Source organism: Elephas maximus, chromosome 3 (genome assembly GCF_024166365.1).
Source record: "Elephas maximus indicus isolate mEleMax1 chromosome 3, mEleMax1 primary haplotype, whole genome shotgun sequence".
Classification (NCBI taxonomy): Eukaryota; Metazoa; Chordata; class Mammalia; order Proboscidea; family Elephantidae; genus Elephas; species Elephas maximus.
This window is the reverse complement of record NC_064821.1, coordinates 88,610,288-88,629,141: the sequence shown is the minus strand read 5'-3', so window position 1 is coordinate 88,629,141 and position 18,854 is coordinate 88,610,288. Positions and strand designations below refer to the sequence as shown.

Sequence of the window (18,854 nt, the reverse complement as noted above, 5' to 3'; positions counted from 1 at the left end):
GATTTAACTGTAGAATAGGAGTCCTGACCAGCCGATATGAGACTGGGTGCTGGACTTGGCATCCCTTGTTGGAAAATTGAGTAAGGAGGTCAATAGAGGTAAACAAAAAAACATCAGTAGATAGAAGCTAGTTGTTGTTAGGTGCCATCAAGTCAGTTCCGACTCATAGTGACCCTGTTTGTACAACAGAAGGAAACACTGCCTGGTCCTGCGTCATCCTCACAAACGTTGCTATGTTTGAGCCCATTGTTGCAGCTATTGTGTCAAACGCATCTCACTGAGGGTCTTGCTCTCTTTTGCAGACCCTCTATTTTACCAAGCATGATGTCCTTCTCCAGGGCCTGATAACATGTCCAAAGTATGTGAGATGAAGTCTTGCCATCTCGTTTCTAAGGAGCATTCTGGCAGTACTTTTTCCAAGACAGATAGAAACTAGAAGAGGCCTAAATTTCTCTATGTGAGAAATAGGAGCAAGACTTGAAATAGGGGATAGAGTGGGGCAGAATACCAGGCTGGGCAGAGAAGAGCCATGGAGGAGGCATAAAGCTTTGGAAGGTGGGGAGGAAGAGAGGTACTTAGTAATTAGCAATACAGGAAATGTGTTGGGGGAATAATTTTTAAAGGGGGTTTAAAGAGGTGATTTCAAGGTATATGTTGTATACCTTCTCTGTTTTTACTGTGAAATCTTACATAAAATCTAGGTTGCTTTGGTACAAGTAAATTCTTTCTAGGGACTGGGAAGAGATGGTATGCCCCAAGTCAGAGTTGGCACAGGGTGAGAAAAGGATATCTGACATCTGAAGTACATATAATCAGAGGGAAAAGCTATAGTACTTAGTGATAGATTGGGGTAAAGGAGAAGGGTTTGGCAATGAGGAGAATCATTGGTGACCTTGAAAAGAGTCTGTGGAATGGTCAGTGCAAAAGCTAGAGTAGAATGAGTTGAACAGCGAATGAGAGACGAGGAAGGAGATACAGCACATACAAACAAACAACTCTTTCAAGAAGCTTAACTGACCAGAAAGGAATTTAGGATTAAGATTTTTTTTTTCCCAGAGTGGTATTTCATATGTAGATGAAGAGAAGACAGGGAGAGTCGATGATGTAAGAAAGGCTTGCTGATGTGGTGAAGTACCTGAGAAAGGAAGAGGAGGTGAGATGCAGAGCACATATAGATAAAGGGATTAGGTTGAGTAGAAGGGAGAGGACGTTACAGACATAGGTAGGTTTATAGTTTTGGTGGAGGAGCCCTGGTGGCGAAGTGGTTAAGCTCTAGGCTGTCAACCTAAAGGTTAGTGGTTTGAACCCACCAGCTGCTCCGTGGGAGAAAGACGTGGCAGTCTGCTTCTGTAAAGATTACAGCCTTGAAAACCATGTGGGGCAGTTGTACCCTGTCCCCTAGGGTCACTATGAGCTGGAATTGGCAGCGTGTTTTTTTGGCTTTATAGTTTTGGTGGTAGGTATAGTGGTATTGTTTAAAATAATGGCTGCATGGGGGAGCTGCTGCTTTGGTAGTGACATAAAATACTTTTCCTCTTGCTGCCCTCCTACCAGTGTTAAAACACCTGTTGCCATCAAATCAGTTCCAGTCATAGCTATAGGACAGAATAGAACTGCCCCATAGGGTTCCCAAGGATGGTGGATTTGAACTGCTGATCGTGTGGTTAGCAGCCAAGCTCTTCACAGCGCCACCAGGGCTCCATACCACTGTTACCCATTAAAAAACTCATAGCTGTTGAGTCTATTCCAATTCATAGTGACCCTATTGGACAGAGTCTAACTGCTGCTTAGCATTTCCAAGGAGTGACTGGTGGATTCAAACTGCCGACATTCTGATTAGCAGCCGAGTTCATAACTGCTGTACCATCAGGATTCCATGCCAGTGTTAATAAAGTCAAAATTATTGGTGTTCTCTTTGAAGATCTTGGGCCAGGGCTTTATAGATAATGTTTTAACTTTCCAAGGAAGCCAAGATCCTATATTATAATTTGAGGGTGGTAGAATTTGTAACTAGATATTTAGGTATGGGGGTTCCAATAAGTTTGCAGTACCACCTGGGATATGTATAATATAACCTCAACTATGTGGAACTTCATAAAGTTCTAGCCTCCCTTATATCCTGCTAATCCACTTATGATCAAATCTCACTGAGCAATTGCTATTCTTGAACATCCCCTATTCTTTCATGTATACACCATACCAGGCCTTCTATGTGTGATGTTGTGTTTTCTTCCTCTATCCCGATTTTTTTAAACCTAGCCTTCTCTGTGAATCCTCTGTAAAGCCATGGTTAACTAATTTATGGTTGCCTCTACCATGGCGTGAAAGCAAACCCTATTAAAGTTCCCAACTCTGTTCCACCAGTGTTCTCAGGCCTGGAGAGCATGCCACAGGTTTCACAAATACCTTTATTCACCAGCATGATATCGTCTGTGTAATAGATTCTCAGTAACCATTTGTTGAAATAAATAAATGGTGGATAGCTGAGGAATTACCTTGTAAGCACCAAAACTCTTAAAATTGGAAATATTTGGGATGGCAGTCTTTCTAGACTTTCATATGTATTTCTTGCCTTTAAAAAGTAAACTGAACAAAATTTAGTCCTCTTTTTGGAGATTTTAGGGAAAATCACAGTTCAGATGCTAAAGCCTATTAATGCCCTCAGAACTCACCGAAATATATAGGGCTATTTAACCTTTAACCTTGTGCTAAATAGCCTAGCCTACGAGGCTTTTAGAGTTACTAAATTTGCTTTGAATAATTTGAATAATAGTCATCATATTAACTGGTCTTCCTTGTAGGCGTGTGGATGTTATCCTATCACTGACAGCATTGTATTTCAGGACAGATCTTGAAATGTTCTTTTTGACGATGAATGCAACGCCATTCCTCTACAAGTTGTCATTCCCAGCATAGTGGACTATATGATTGTCCGATTCAAATGGCCAGTACCAGTCCATTTGAGCTCACTGATGCCTAGGACATCGATGTTTATGCTTTTCCATTTCATTTTTGACGATTCCCAATTTTCCTAGATTCATACTTCATACATTCCAGGTTCCGATTATTAACGGACGTTTGCAGCTGTTTCTTCTCATTTTGAGTCGTGCCACATCAGCAGGTGAAGGTCCCAAAAGCTTAACTCCATCCACGTCATGAAGGTCAACTCTACTTTCAGGAGGCAGCTCTTCCCCAGTCATCTTTTCAGTGCCTTCCAACCTGAGGGGCTCATCTTCCGGCATTATATCAGACAGTGTTCCGCTGCTATTCCTCAGGTTTTCATTGGGTAATTCTTTTCAGCGGTAGACTGCTGGGTCCTTCTGCCTAGTCTGTCTTAGTCTGGAAGCTGAGCTGAAACCTGTCCTCCGTGGGTGACCCTGCTGGTATCTGAATACCGGTGGCATAGCTTCTAGCATCACAGCAACACGCAAGTCCCCACAGTACGACAAACTGACAGACATGTGGGGGGATGTTTACCTATGTTTTATTGACCACGCAAAGGCATGTGACTGTGTGGATCATAACAAATTATGGATAACGTTATGAAGAATGGGAATTCCAGAACACTTAATTGTGCTCATGAGGAACCAGTACGTAGATCAAGAGACAGTTGTTCAGGTAGAGCAAGGGGATACTGAGTGGTTTACAGTCAGGAAAAGTGTTTGTCAGGGTTGTATCCTTTCACCATACCTATTCAATCTGTATGCTGAGCAAATAATCCAAGAAGCTGGACTGTATGAAGAATGGGGCATCAGGATTGGAGGAAGACTCATTAGCAGCCTGCGTTATGCAGATGACACAGTCTTGCTTGCTGAAAGTGAAGAGGACTTGAAGCACTTACTAATGAAGATCAAAGACCACAGCCTTCCGTATGGATTATACCTCAACATCAAGAAAACAAAAATCCTCACAACTGGACCAATAAGTAACGTGATAAACGGAGGAAAGATTGAAATTGTCAAGGATTTCATTGTACTTGGATCCTCAATCAACACCCATGGAAGGAGCAGTCAAGAAATCAAAAGATGCATTGCGTTGGGCAAGTCTGCTGCAAAGGATTTCTTTAAAGTGTTGAAAAGCAAAGATGTCACCTTGAAAGCTAAGGTGCATCTTATCGAAGTCATGGTATTTTCAGTCACGTCATATGCATGTGAAAGCTGGACAGTGAATAGGGAAGACCAAAGAAGAATTGACACCTTTGAATTATGGTGTTGGCGAAGAATATTGAATATATCATGGACTGCCAAAGAATGAACAAATCTACCTTGGAAGAAGTACAACCAGAATGCGCCTTAGAAGCAAGGATGGTGAGACTGTGTCTTACATACTTTGGACATGTTGTCAGGAGGCCCTGGAGAAGGACATCATGCTTGGTAAAGTACAGGATCAACAGAAAAGAGGAAGACCCTCAATGAGATGGCTTGACACAGTGGCTGCAACAGTGGGCTCAAGCATAACAATGATTGTAAGGATGGTGCAGGATCAGGCAGTGATTTGTTCTGTTGTGCATAGGGTCGCTATGTCGGAACTGGCTCGGACAGCACCTAACAACAAGAACAACAATTTGCTTTGCGGAGTTTTTTAGCTTTTCATCTTGCTCTTCTTAGTTTATCTACCTTTAGCAGCTATTCTTCCCTTTTTCATTGTATGTTTCTCATCTGCCTTGGGTTTTAAGACCATTCTTGAGAAAAGAAAGTAAGAATTATTAGATTCTACAGGACTCTTCTGGGATTGAGGCTTTGCACTTTGGGGTGTGGACTTCTTGGCTCCATCCCTTCACTTCTTCAGTACCTTTTGGGGATCAGCATTATAATAGTCGATGCAGGCAGAACCTGGACATTGTCTTCAAGGAGTTTAGGACCAGTCTCTTTCGGCAGTTTAGTGGCCTCTCTCTTGGCTATATATCTCAGGCAATGGTTCTTTTTCTTTTTTAAGCTTTTGAATTATGTATTTTGTGTAAAAGTAATAGGGGTGGGGGCTAAATAAAGAGTCTTAATTGGGTCTTACATGGCATCTTAACTAAAGTTGTAAGATTTGTTTTAAAACCAAGGTTACAAGAAAAAATAAACAAAGATAATAAAGTATATCTTTTCTTTTTTCTCTCCTGTAGGAAATACAGATGAAGAGGACTGCAGTTGAAGCTTTTAATGAAACAATTAAAATATTTGAAGAACAGTGTCACACACAAGAACAACATAGCAAAGAATATATTGAGCGATTTCGCAGAGAGGGGAATGAAAAGGAGATTGAACGGTAAGTCTACCTAATGCCTCCAAGTGCACCAGTGAGACAAGACTTCTTTTCTTCCCCAGCAATTCCTGTCTTAACCTGCTTTTACCTCCTCACACTGCGCAGTCCTGCTGTATATGAACTACCTGTTCCTGCTAATGGCACCATACTGAACTGTCTCTCTGTCCTGTACCCCTTCATTCCCTGAAATTGTTAACTCTTGCTCATCCTCAGCTTAGATATGACTTTTTCCAGAAAATCTTCCCTGATTCCCCAGGACTGATTTAGGAGATTTCTTTCTGTACCCTTGCAGTATCTGGGACTGATCCTAGCATGGCATTTATAGAATGTCATGTCCACCAAACTGTGAGCTCATTGCAGGAAAACCAGCCTGGCTGTTGCAGGTAGCTGCAGTGATTGTGGCCATCAGGGTAAAAGATGTCAAGGGCCTGAACCAAAGAAGTGGTAGGAAAGGAGGGGAAATGAACAGAAATGCTGAGGACTTGATACCTGATCGGACATGGTAGGAGTAGGAGAAGCTAAAGATTGTTTCTAGATTTCTGGTGTCCATGACTGGGGGTGATGTTACTCCCTAAAATAGGAAGTACATGATGAGAGTTCAGGATTGGATCTGATGAGCCTGAGGTTCCTATGAGAATCCAGATGGACCTGTCTGGGAGGCAGGCAGCTGCTTATGTGGATTTGCAACTCTAAGGGTAGAAAAAGGGTTTTGGAGGTATAAATGTTAGATGCTAAGAATGAGATTACACAGAGTAAGCAGCATGAGAAGTAATTATTGAATATGGAAACTAAAATGATATTGGTAGCCTTGATTCAAGCAATTTTAGTGGAGTATTAGAAGACTGAGCTAGATGTTAGTGAGTTGAGAAGTGAAGAGGAATGAAAAGGTAGAGAATAAGTAAAAATAAATCACATGCAATGAAACAGCAAAATTATTTCTAATATTAGCACCATACAGTGTTAGTAAATCTCTCTGTACATAAGTGCAGGGCTAAGTGCTGTGAAGCAATGTAGCTTAATGGTTAAAACCATGTGTTTGAATTCTGTACAGGTCATTTACAAGCTGGTGACCTTAGGCGAGTTACTTAACCTACCTGAGCCTCAGTTTGCTCCTCTATAAACTATGGATGATACCTCATTGGCATGCTGTGAGAATAAATGAAATATATATGTTCTGGAACATGGTAGGCCCTCAATAAATGGTAATTACTATTATTAATAATGAAGAAGTGTAAAAAAGCTTTTAGGTTAGTTGTAGAGGAAGGTAAGTGTGGTGAAGTTTTAATAGTAATATAAAATCTTATATTACTGAGTGACAAATGAACAATGTGGACGGTTATTGCTACACAGAGCAGAGGGAAGCTTTGTGTGCTGGAAAAGCTTATAGCCTATTTGCTTTAGACAAACGTTGAGTACTTACCAAGATGTGCCAAGTACTGTTCTAGTCCCTTTACAAGTATTATCACATTTAATTCACACAACGTCCCAGTGAAGTAGGTACTGTTATAGGTACTTACTTTAAACACGTGAGCAAACGAAGACACAGTGAAGTTAAATGATTTGCTCAAAGCCATGGTAAATAAGAGAAGGTGCAGGAATTCAAACCTGGGGGGCTGACTCTAGAGCTATTGCTGTGTTACCTCTTGAATATCATACATATAACTTTACTTGTTCAGTCATGACTGGACCCAGGGCCTAAGCAGGGCCATTGGAATTCCCTCTCACACTCTGTCTTTTGGTCTGTTTTTAGCTGTGTTGGCTTTATCCTTCTCTGTGAGGTGGCAGTATGGCTGCCGGGAGTCCCAGAATCACATGTTCACAACTTAGTAACTTCAGTGCAAAAGAGTATCTCTATTTATTTATAATGTTGTTGTTGTATGCCATCGAGTCTAGAATTGACTCTCATCGGGAAAGCTTGGTTCTTATGTCCGTTCCTGAACCAGTCACTGTGGCCTAAGGGTAGGGATGAGAAAGAATGGAATACTCTTACGGACCAGGCTGGGGTATATTGCATCCACCCTTGATCTGAAGTGGTGCAGGAAACCCTGCCTGTAAGGAAAATCATTAAGATACTAGTACCAGAGAGCAGGAATGGTTACTGGGCAGGCAAAAACATCAGATGTCTACCACATCTGATATTAGGACAATGTTCAAACTGTAGGATTATTCTGCTTAGTTGTTGTTTTAGCCTTAATAATGTCAAATCTTTTTGCAGAATTATGATGAATTACGACAAATTGAAATCACGTCTGGGTGAGATACATGATAGCAAAATGCGTCTAGAGCAGGATTTGAAGAAACAAGCTTTGGACAACCGGGAAATAGATAAAAAAATGAATAGTATCAAACCTGACCTGATCCAGCTGCGCAAGATCCGAGATCAGCACCTTGTGTAAGTAGCCTGGGCCAGTGTGGGGAGGGAACTACTAATACAAGATTACTAGTGGCACTAGAGGTATCAGAGTTGGAAGAAGATATTTTTAATTGAGAACTGGCCATTGAGATTATAAGAGCTTAGGAAAGCAGCCCTGCTAGTAGTAGGGGGTATCAGAGTTTACCTAAAGTCAACGTGTAGGGCAAGCCAGGATGTAGAGCTCTAACCCATACAAATGCCTTAGAAATCTCAGAGAATGGGTGTAGCATGAGCAAAGTGATACAGCTTAAAAAGTGTGGATTTACGTTTGACTGAAACGTCAGTTCCCCCATGCATCTGTCAGTTTGTTGTACTGTGGGGGCTTGCACGTTGCATGTTGCTGTGATACTGGAAGCTATGCTTCCAGACTAAGACAGACTAGGAAGAAGGACCTGGTGGTCCACTTCTGAAAAAAATTAGCCAGTGAAAACCATATGAATAGCAGCGGAACACTGATACAGTGTCAGAAGATGAATCCCTCAGGTTGGAAGGCATTCAAAGTCCATTGGGGAATAGCTGCCTCCTCAAAGTAGAGTTGACCTTAATGATGTGGATGGAGTCAAGCTTTCAAGACCTTCATTTGCTGATGGGGCACTACTCAAAATAAGAAGAAACAGCTGCAAACATCTATTAATAATTGGAACCTAAAATATATGAAGTATGAATCCAGGAAAATTGGAAATTGTCAGAAATGAAATGGAATGCATAAACATCGATATCCTAGACATTAGTGAGCTGAAATGGACTGATATTGGCCATTTTGAGCCAGACAATCATATGGTCTACTATGCTGAGGATGACTAAAGAGGAATGGTGTCCCATTCGTTGTCAAAAACATTTCAAAATCTATCCTGAAGTACAACTCTGTGAGTGGTAGGATAGCATCCACATGCCTACAAGCTTAATACAATTATTATTCATATTTATGCACCAACCACTAAAGCCAAAAATGAAGAAATTGAAGATTTTTACCACCTTCTACAGTCTGAAATTGATTAAACATGCAGTCAAGATGGATTGATAATTACTGGCCATTGGAATACAAAAGTTGGAAACAAAGAAGAAGGAACAGTAGTTGGAAAATATGGCCTTGGTGATAGAAACAATGCCCGAGATCACATGATAGAATTTTGCAAGACCCACGACTGCTTCATTGCAAATACTTTTTTTCAACAGCATGAGTAACAACTATACACGTGGACTTCTAACAGAATAAGAGGATACTGTGTGGTTTAAAGTCAGGAAAGGTATGCATCAGGGTTGTATCCTTTCACCATACCTATTCAATCTGTATACGGAGCAGATAATCCAAGAAGCTGGACTGTATGAGGAAGAACGGGACATCAGGATTGGAGGAAGACTCATTAACAACCTGCATCATGCAGATGACACAACCTTGCTTGCTGAAAGTGAAGAGGACTTGAAGCACTTACTGATGAAGATGAAAAACCACAGCCTTCCGTATGTGTTACACCTCAACATAAAGAAAACAAAAATCCTCACAACTGGACCGATAAGCAACATCACAATAAACGGGGAAAAGATTGAGGTCAAGGATTTCATTTTACTTGGATCCACAATCAACACCCACGGAAGCAGCAATCAAGAAATCAAATGACGCATTGCATTGAGCAAATCTGCTGCAAAAGACCTCTTTAAAGTGTTGAAAAGCAAAGATGTCACCTTGAAGACTAAGTTGCACCAGACCCAAGCCATCGTGTTTTCAGTCGCCTCCTATGCATGTCTTAGCTGGATGACGAACAAGGAAGACTGAAGAAGAATTGACACCTTTGAATTGTGGTGTTGATGAAGAATATTGACTATACCATGGAGCTCCAAAAGAATGAACAAATCTGTCTTGGAAAAACCAACCAAAATGCTCCTTAGAAGCAAGGATGGCGAGACTGCATCTTACGTACTTTGGACATGTTGTCAGGAGGGATCAGTCCCTGGAGAAGGACATCATGCTTGGTAAAGAAGGACAGCAAAAAAGAGGAAGACCCTCAATAAGATGGATTGACGCAGTGGCTGCAGCCGTGGGCTCAAGCATAACAATGATTGTGAGGATGGTGCGGGACTGTGCAGTGTTCCATTGTACATAGGGTCACTATGTCGGAATCCACTCAGTTGCACCTAACAACAACAAAAGGCATAAATGAGTGTGGCAAGTCCGACCTTGAAAGTTCCTTTTTTTTTTTTTTTTTTAATTTTATGTGCTTTAAGTGAAAGTTTACAGAGCAAATTAGTTTCTCATTCAAAAATTTATGCATTAATTGTTTTGTGACATTGGTTGCAATCCCTGCCATGTGTCAGCACTGTCTCCCTTTCCACCCTGGGTTCCTTGTTTCCGTTTGTCCAATTTTCCTGTTCCTTCCTGCCCTCTCCTTTTTGCTTTTGGGCAAGTGTTGCCCATTTTGTCTTGTATACTTGATTGATCAAAGAAACATGTTCCTTATGCATGTTGTTTACTTTATAGCCCTGTCTAATCTTTGACTGAAAGGTGAACTTAGGGAATGGCTTCAGTTCTGAGTTAGAAGGGTGTCTGGGGCCGTAGTCTTGGGGTTCCTCCAGTTTCTGTCAGACCAGTAAGTCTGGTCTCTCTTTTTGTGAATTTGAATTTTGTTCTATATTTTTCTCCTGCTCTGTCTGGGGCCCTCTATTGTGATCCCAGTCAGAACTGTTGTTAGTGGTAGCTGGGCACCATCTAGTTCTTCTGGGCTCAGGCTGCTGGAGGTTGTGGTACTTGTGGTCCATTAATTCTTTGAAGTAATATTTCCCTTGTGTCTTTGGTTTTCTTCATCATCCTTTGCTCTGGATGGGATGGAACCAATAGAGATATCTTAGATGGCTGCTTGCAAGCTTTTAAGACCCCAGACACTACTCACCAAAGTAGGATGTAGAACATTTTCTTTATGAACTATGTTATGCCAATTGACCTAAATGTTCCCTGAGACCATGGTCCCCCGCCCTTAGCCCCAGTAACTCAGTCCCTCAAGGTGTTCGGATGTATCTAGGAAGCTTCTATGACTGTGTCCACTTTGTGCTCTATTTTATATATGAATATACATGCTGTACTTACAAATATGTATGTGAAAATATCCGCAACCTAACCTATATATGTACATTGGTATTTATTTTTTATACACCTATATATATACCTTCCTTCCCCTATTCAGCATACATATCTGCCTGTGTGTCTGTGGGTAAGTTATCATTTGTTTGTTTTACTGTTGTAGGGTTGTGTATGCTGTAGTATTTACTGTGGTCGTCTCTTCTCCCTCCCTCCCTTTGTGTGCCTCTGAGTGTCTTCCTTTGCTTTGGTCAGGTTGTGCTGACTTCCCCTATAGTGTGTATTCTCTTTAGACCTTTGGGAAAGTTAACACTTATCTGCTATCTAATGATTTCCCCTCCCCAACCCTCCCCTTCCTCCTAACCATGAAAGATTGTTTCTTTCTGTGTGTAAAACTTTTCTTGAGGTTTTTATAATAGTGGCCTTATACAGTATTTGTCCTTTTGTGATAGACTTATTTCCCTCAGCATAATGCCCTGCTGATTAATTCATGTTGTGAAATACTTCATGAATTCTTCATTGTTCTTTATTGTTGCATATGTACCATTGTGCGTATGTACCATAATTTGTTTATCCATTTATCAGTTGATGGGCAGTTAGGTTCTTTTGATCTTTTTGCTGTTGTGAGTAATGCTGCCACAATGAACATGGATGTGCGTATGTCTGTTTGTGTGACGGCTCGTATTTCTCTAGGATATATTCCTAGGAGTCGGATTGCTGGATTGTATATTTCTAGCTTTTGAAGAAAGTGCCATATCATTTTCCAAAGTGCTTGAACTATTTTACATTCCTACCAGCAGCATATGAGAGTTCCAGCCTCCCCACAACCTTGCCAGCATTTATTGTTTTCTGTATTTTTGATCAGTGAGATGGTATTTCATCGTGGTTTTGATTTGCATCTCTCATGGCTCATGATCCCAAACATTTTTTCATGTGTTTGTTGACTGCCTGAGTGTCCTTTTTGGTGAAGTGTCTGTTCATGCCCTTTGCCCATCTTGTGATCGGGTTGCTTGTCTTCTTGTTGTTTATTTATTGAAGTTTTCTGTGTGTTTTAGAGATTAAACCTTTATCAGATATGTTGTTGCCAAAGATTTTTCCCAGTCTGTAGATTTTGTTTTTACTGTCTTGGTAAAGTCTTTTGGTGAGTATAAGTATTTAATTTTTAGGAGGTCCCAGTTACCTAATTTATCTTCTGGAGTTTGTACATTTTTAGTTATGTTTGATATTCTATTTATGCCATAAACTAGGGCCCCAAGTATTGTCCCTATGTGTTTTTTCATGACCTTTATAGTTTTAGGTTTTACCTTTAGGACTTTGATCCATTTTGAGTTAGTTTTTGTTTGTGAGGTGAGGTATGTATCCTGTTTAATTTTTCTGCAAATGGATATCAAGTTTTGCCAGCACCGTTTGTTGAAGAGACTGTCTCTTCCCCATTTAATAAACTTCAACCCCCTTGTTGAAGATGATGCATCCATGGGTGAATGGATTTATTTCTGGGTTCTCAATTCTGTTCCATTGGTCTCCATGTCTGTTGTACCAGTACCAGGCTGTTTTTTTTTCCCTTATTTTTTTTTTTTAATAATTTTTATTGTGTTTTAAGTGGAAGCTTACAAATCAAGTCAGTCTCCCACACAAAAACCTATACACACCTTGCTATATACTCCCAATTACTCTCCCCCTAATGAGACAGCCCGCTCCCTCCCTCCACTCTCTCTTTTCGTGTCCATTTTGCCAGCTTCTAACCCCCTCCACCCTCTCATCTCCCCTCCAGGCAGGAGATGCCAACATAGTCTCAAGTGTCCACCTGATCCAAGAAGCTCACTCCTCACCAGCATCCCTCTCTAACCCATTGTCCAGTCCAATCCATGTCTGAAGAGTTGGCTTTGGGAATGGTTCCTGTCCTGGGCAAACAGAAGGTCTGGGGGCCATGACTGCCAGGGTCCTTCTAGTCTCAGTGAGACCATTAAGTCTGGTCTTATGAGAATTTGGGGTCTGCATCCCACTGCTGTCCTGCTCCCTCAGGGGTTCTCTGTTGTGTTCCCTAGTACCAGGCTGTTTTGACTACTGTAGCTGTATAGTAGGTTCTGAGATAGGGTAGTGTGAGGCCTCCTATTTTGTTCTTTTTCATTAATGTTGTACTTATCTGGGAACTTTTTCCTTTCCATATCAAGTTGGTGATTAGTTTTTCCATTTCATTAAAGAATGTTGTTGGAATTTGGATTGGGATTGCATTGTATCTATAGATTGCTTTGGGTAGTATTGACATTTTCACAGTGTTAAGTCTTCCTATACATGAGCCTGGTATGTTTTTCCATTTATGAAGGTCTCTTGGTTTCTTGCAGTAGCATTTTCTGGTTTTCTTTGTATAAGTCTTTTAAATCCCTAGTTAGGTTTATTCCTGTGTATTTTGTCTTTTAAGGGTTATTATAAATGTATTGTTTTCCTGATTTCCTTTTCAGAGTTCTCTTTGTTAGTGTAGAGGAATGTGACTGATTTTTGTATGTTGTTCTTATACCCTGCTACTTTACTGAATCCTTCTATTAGTTCCAGTATCTTTCTTGTGGATTATCTGGAATTTTTTATGTATAGGGTCATACTGTTTGGGAATAAGGATAGTTTCCCACACAGTATGATTCCTTGCCAATTTGGATGCCCTTTGTTACCCTTGCTTATCTTATTGCTCTATCTAGGACTTCTAGTACAATGTTGAATAAGAGTGGTGATAAAGGGCATCCTTGTCTTGTTCCTGTTCTAAGGGGGAATGGGTTCAGTCTCTCTCCATTGGGAATAGTGTTGGCCATTGGTTTTATGTATATGCCGTTAATTATGTTGAGGAATTTCCCTTCTATTCCTGTTTTGGTGAGAGTTTTTGTCAGAAATGGGTGTTGGACTTTATCAGTTGCCTTTTCTGCATTGGTTGAGATGATCACGTGATTCTTTTCCTTTGTTTTATTTATATGGTAAATTATGTTGATTGATTTTTCTAATGTTGAACTATCTTTGCATACCTGGTGTGAATCCTACTTGGTCATGATGTATTATTTTTTTTGATATACTGTTGAAGTCTGTTGGCTGGAATTTTGTTGAGAATGTTTTCATTAATGTTCATGAGGGATATTGGTCTATAATTTCCTTGTTTTGTGTGTGTGGTTATTTTTGCCTGGCTTTTTTTTTTTTTTTTTTTTGGTATTAGAGTTGTGCTGGCTTCATAGAATGAATTCGGGAGTATTCTTTCCTTTTCTATATTCTGGAATAGTTTGACTAGTATTAGTGTCAGCTCTTCTCTCAATGTTGGGACAGTTCTCCAGTGAAACCGTCTGGGCCAGGGCTTTCATTGTTTGTAATTTTTTCCTGACCTCTTTAATTTCTTCTCTTGTTATGGGTCTGTTCAGATTTTCTACCTCAGTTTGTGTTGTTAGTTTGGGTAGGTAGTGTGTTTCTAGGAATTTGTCTGTTTCCTCTGGGTTTTCAAATTTGTTGGAGTATAATTTTTGTAGCATTCTTTTATGATCCTTTTTGTTTTAGATGGTTTTGTTGTGATGTCACCCATCTCATTTCTTATTTGGATTATTTACATCTGCTTATTTTTTCTTTTGTCAGTTTCGCCAGCGGTTTGTCAATATTACTGAACCTTTCAAAGAACCAACTTCTGGTATTGTTGATTATTTCAATTATTTTTCATTTCATTTATTTTTGCTCTAATCTTTGTTGTTTCCTTTCTTCTAGTGGTTATGGGCTTCTTTTGCTGCTCTTTCTCTATTTGTTCAAGTTGTAGGGTTAAGGTATTGATTTTGGCCCTTCTTTTTGGAAGTGTGCATTTGTAGGTATAAATTGGCCTCTGAGCACTGCTTTTGCTGTGTCTGAAAGGTTTTGGTATGTTGTATTTTCGTTCTTGTTTGATTTTAGGAAATTTTTTTTTTTTTTTCATTTCTTCTGTTACCCAGTGGTTTTTAGGCATGGTGTTGTTCAGTTTCCAAGTATTTGATTTTTTTTTTCCCCTTGTTCTTCCTCTTACTGATTTCTAATTTTATAATGTTGTGATCTGAGAAGATGCTTTATACTATTTCAGTATTTTTTAATTTATTGAGGCACGCTTTGTTGTCTGTTGTAGAGAATGGTCCATTTGCGCTGGAGAAGAATGCCTACTACATTGCTGTTGGGTGGAGTGTTCTGTATATGTCTGTGAGGTCAAGTTGGTTGATTGTGTTATTTAGATCTTCTGTATCTTTGTTGAAGTTTATTTCTAGTTGTTCTGTCCATCGTTGAAAGTGGTGTGTGAAAGTCTCCTACTATTATGGTAGAACTGTTTCTTTTTTCATTTCTGTTAGGGTTTGGTTTATGTATTTTGGAGCTCTGTCATTGGTGCTAGATACTTATTATGGTTATGTCCCCTTGGTTGGTTGGTCCCGTAATAATTATATAATGTCCTTCCTTTTCTCTTATGATGAAGGTTGATTTAAAGTCTATTTTATCAGAGATTAATCTTGCCACTACTGCTCTTTTTTGGTTTTGTTTGCTTGATGTTTTTTTTTTTTTTTCCCCATCCTTTGGTTTTTAATCTCTTTGTCTTTGTGCCTATGGTGTGTCTCTTGTAGGCAACGTATTAATGAGTAATTTTTTTTATCCACACTGCCACTGTCTGTCTCTTGACTGGTGCATTTAATCCATTTACATTCAGTATGATTTATCAACACGTATGAATGTACTGCTGTCATTTTCAGCGAAAAGGAGGAAGACCCTCAACGAGATGAATTGACATAGTGGTTGCAACAATGGGCTTACACATAGCAACAATTGTGAGGATGGTGCAGGACTGGGCAGTGTTTTGTTCTGTTGTACATAGGGCTACTATGAGTTAGAACCAACTCAACACCTAACAACAACATTTTGTTGTGTTTTTTTTTTTTTTTTTTTTACCCTGTGATGTTGACAGTTTCTTTGTTCAGCTTAATTTTCTGTGCTGAGTTCTTTTTGGTCATGAATTGTCTTTTCATTTCCTTTGTTTTTGTTGATTTTGTGTTTACTGGGTCTTTTTGATATTCTTTATTTTAATGGGTAGGTTTGTTAATTTACTTTGTCGTTTATGTGAGGTTTACCTTCATCATCCTGTGTTTAAAACAGTCTGTAGTTTTTAGATATTACCTTGACTTCCTTTCCATATGGAAGTTCTGTAACTACACCATTTGTTCCCCCTTTTCATTTTAAAGTTGTCATTGATTTCAGATTGACATATCTGAATGTTCCCTGTTTTCAGTTCTTTAGATTTACTTTACTTTTGAGATTTCTCTACCTGGTTTGGCATCTTGGTGATGCCATTGTGTAGCTTACTCTCAGGTTGTTATCTGCTGTCATTGGTTCTCTATCTGAAGGAGTCCCTTTAATATTCCTTGTAAGGATGGTGTGGTTTTTACAAGTTTAATTTGTTTATTTGGGAATGTCCTAATTTCACCATCGTATTTGAGAGACTTTTGCTGGGTATATGATTCTTGGTTGGCAGTTCATTCAGGGTATTGTATGTGTCATCCCATTGCCTTCTTGCTTGCATGGTCTCTGCTGAGAAATCAGAGCTTTGTCTTATTGGAATCCCTTTGTGGGTGATATTTTCTTTTTCCTAAGCTGCTCTCAGAATTCTTAATCTTTGGACTTGGAAAATTTGATTATGATATGTCATAATGACTTTCAAATGTCATAGTGACTTTCTTTTGGGGTCTATCCTGTGTGGGGTTGATTGAGCTTCATGGATGAACATTTTCTCATTTTTCATGATATTGGGAAAGTTTTCTTCCAGCAAATCTTCAAAAATCCTCTCTGTGGTTTTTTTTGTCTCCTCCTGTTCTGGGATTCCCATCACACATAAATGATTCCTCTTCATAGTATCCCACATAACTCTTAAGCTTTCTTAGGTTTTTTTTTTTTTTTTTCTGATTGTTCTTCAAACAAATTGGTATTCAGGGATTTGTCCTCTATTTCACTAATTTTTCTTCTATTGTTCAGTTTTACTTCCATGTCCTTCCATTGAGTTACCTGTTTCTAATATTTTATTATTAATCTTCTGTATCTAGTTGCTGTTTTTGTATGATTTCTAATTGTCTGTTTAATTTTGTCCTTGTATTGTTTTTCTGAATTCTTCTAGGGTTTTGTCTGTGTTTTCCTTGATCTCTTTGAGGACCCTGTATATAAGCTTTTTGAATTCCTTATCAGGCAGTTCCATTACCATCTCTTCCTCAGGAAGATTTTCTACCTCTTTATTTTGGTCATTTGGTTGAGCCATCTTGTTTCTTTATATGGTTTGATGTTGTCTGTCTCTGAGGCATTAAGGTGTTTTATTTATTTATTTATTTATGATTTGTTTTGATTTGATCAGTGTGGGCCGGACTGGTGTACTTCAGTAATCGCTCATCTGGCAGCACAGTGGCATTTGCTTCCTGCCCCCAGTCGAACAGGGCAATGGTGGGCGGGGCGAGCCCTTGTTGCTGTTCACTGTACGTGTGAGATGGCCGAGGGCATACTGAGCAGGCACTATCCGGTGGTACAGGAATACTCACAGTCACTCACCAGGTGGGTTGGTGATGGGCAAGGAGCAGGGCGGGCATCTGGGGAGCACTGAGGGAGTTCATCTATTACTCTGTGGTTGTCATGTGCACTATCAGTCAGTTACCACCTCTGGAAAGCCACTCTGTCTCTGGGTCCTGACTCCCTCCTTGCTCTGTGTACATTGGGATTCCTGAAGCTCTTGTTTTCCTTCCTGTGCTTTTCCTCCTTAACTCCAGTTCATGTCCTGCTCACCTTGCTTCACTCCAGGTATGCTGACACAATTTCTCTGTCTGCTATTGGGAGTTCTGTAATATTGTCTTTCTGTGTTCCTCACCCAGGGTCGCTGCTGGCTTTGTCTCAAAATGTCCCCATTCTGCCAGGCTGTCTGGCAGGGCACCTCTGCTTTGTGTCTCTCCTTGTTCACTGTTGTTCAGTTTTTTTTTTTTTCTAATCAGTGTTTGATCTAATTCTGTAGCCTTTTATTTGATGCTCAGGGTTCCAGGGTTGTCATCTGTTTCACCTCATTTCTTTGCTGTAGAGGGACAGCGTGGTGCTTCTGACTAGGCTGCCATCTTGAATCTCTTCCCTTGAAAATTCCTTTAACAGATTATGTAAACCAAATATAAAAGAGATTTTATATATTATCATGGGTGACAAAGCCATGAACTGTTACTAAGGACATCTAGGGGTTTAGGGAAATATAGACAGCTATTACATCTTTTGAAAGAGTTGCTTCAGAGAGGATAGCCTGGTGTCCCATAGTCCCTATTTTGATGTTTCTAACAGAGACAATACTAGGCTTGGTAGGCTTTATGTGTTCCAGTGCTGAAATTTGAGACTGGTTATAAAATGTGTGCAGCAAATGAGTGTTGCTGCATGATACTGAGCATGATCTCTCTTGGTCCTGTTTTGAAGTTGGAATAGGCTGGAATTCTGTACTATGCAGCTGGAGATTGTCATTAGTTCATCAAGCCCCTTTTTGATGTGGACATTACTTTCCCACTGCATGTCCTACAAGGATTTTATAGGAGGTTTTATGGGATTTTCTGCTGAGATATTATTGTACTATTTCTAGGATACTCTTTTTTAAAGTTTTGTTATGCTTTAGGTGAAAGCTTACAGTGCAAATTAGTTGCTCATGAAAAAATTTATACAAAATTGTTTTTGTGATATTAGTTGCAATCCCTGCAATGTGTCAGCATTCTCCCCGTTTCCCTTTACACCCTGAGTTTCCCATGTCCATTCGTCCAGTTTTCCTGTCCCTTCTTGCCTCATGCATGTTAGTGTGTATTTTATAGAAAAAGTAGGCCTGTCTAAACTTTGGCTGAAAGGTAGACTTCAGGAATGGCCTCAGCTCTGAATTAGCAAGGTGTCCGGGCACCATAGTCTCAGGGGTTCCTCCAGTCTCTCTCAGACCAGTAAGTCTGCCCTTCTTTTGAGAATTTCAATTTTGTTCTATGTTTTTCTCCTGCTCTGTCAGGGACCCTGTATTGTGATCCCTGTTAGAGCTATTGGTGGTGGTAGCTGTCCATCATCTAGTTCTTCTGGGCTCAGGCTGTGGGTCATGTAGTCCGTTAGACCTTTGGA

At 39.9% G+C, this 18,854-nt stretch overlaps 1 protein-coding gene across 2 annotated transcripts in view; it reads left to right on the top strand.

Annotated features, from left to right (window-relative positions):
- PIK3R3 (phosphoinositide-3-kinase regulatory subunit 3) overlaps window positions 1-18,854 on the top strand; it is a 170,750-nt gene that overhangs the window by 126,573 nt on the left and 25,323 nt on the right. For both annotated transcript variants that reach the window (XM_049879176.1, XM_049879175.1), the window contains exons 6-7: window positions 5,111-5,253; window positions 7,466-7,642. In XM_049879176.1, the coding sequence (XP_049735133.1) occupies window positions 5,111-5,253; window positions 7,466-7,642 (320 nt within the window). The remainder of the gene's footprint in view (window positions 1-5,110; window positions 5,254-7,465; window positions 7,643-18,854) is intronic.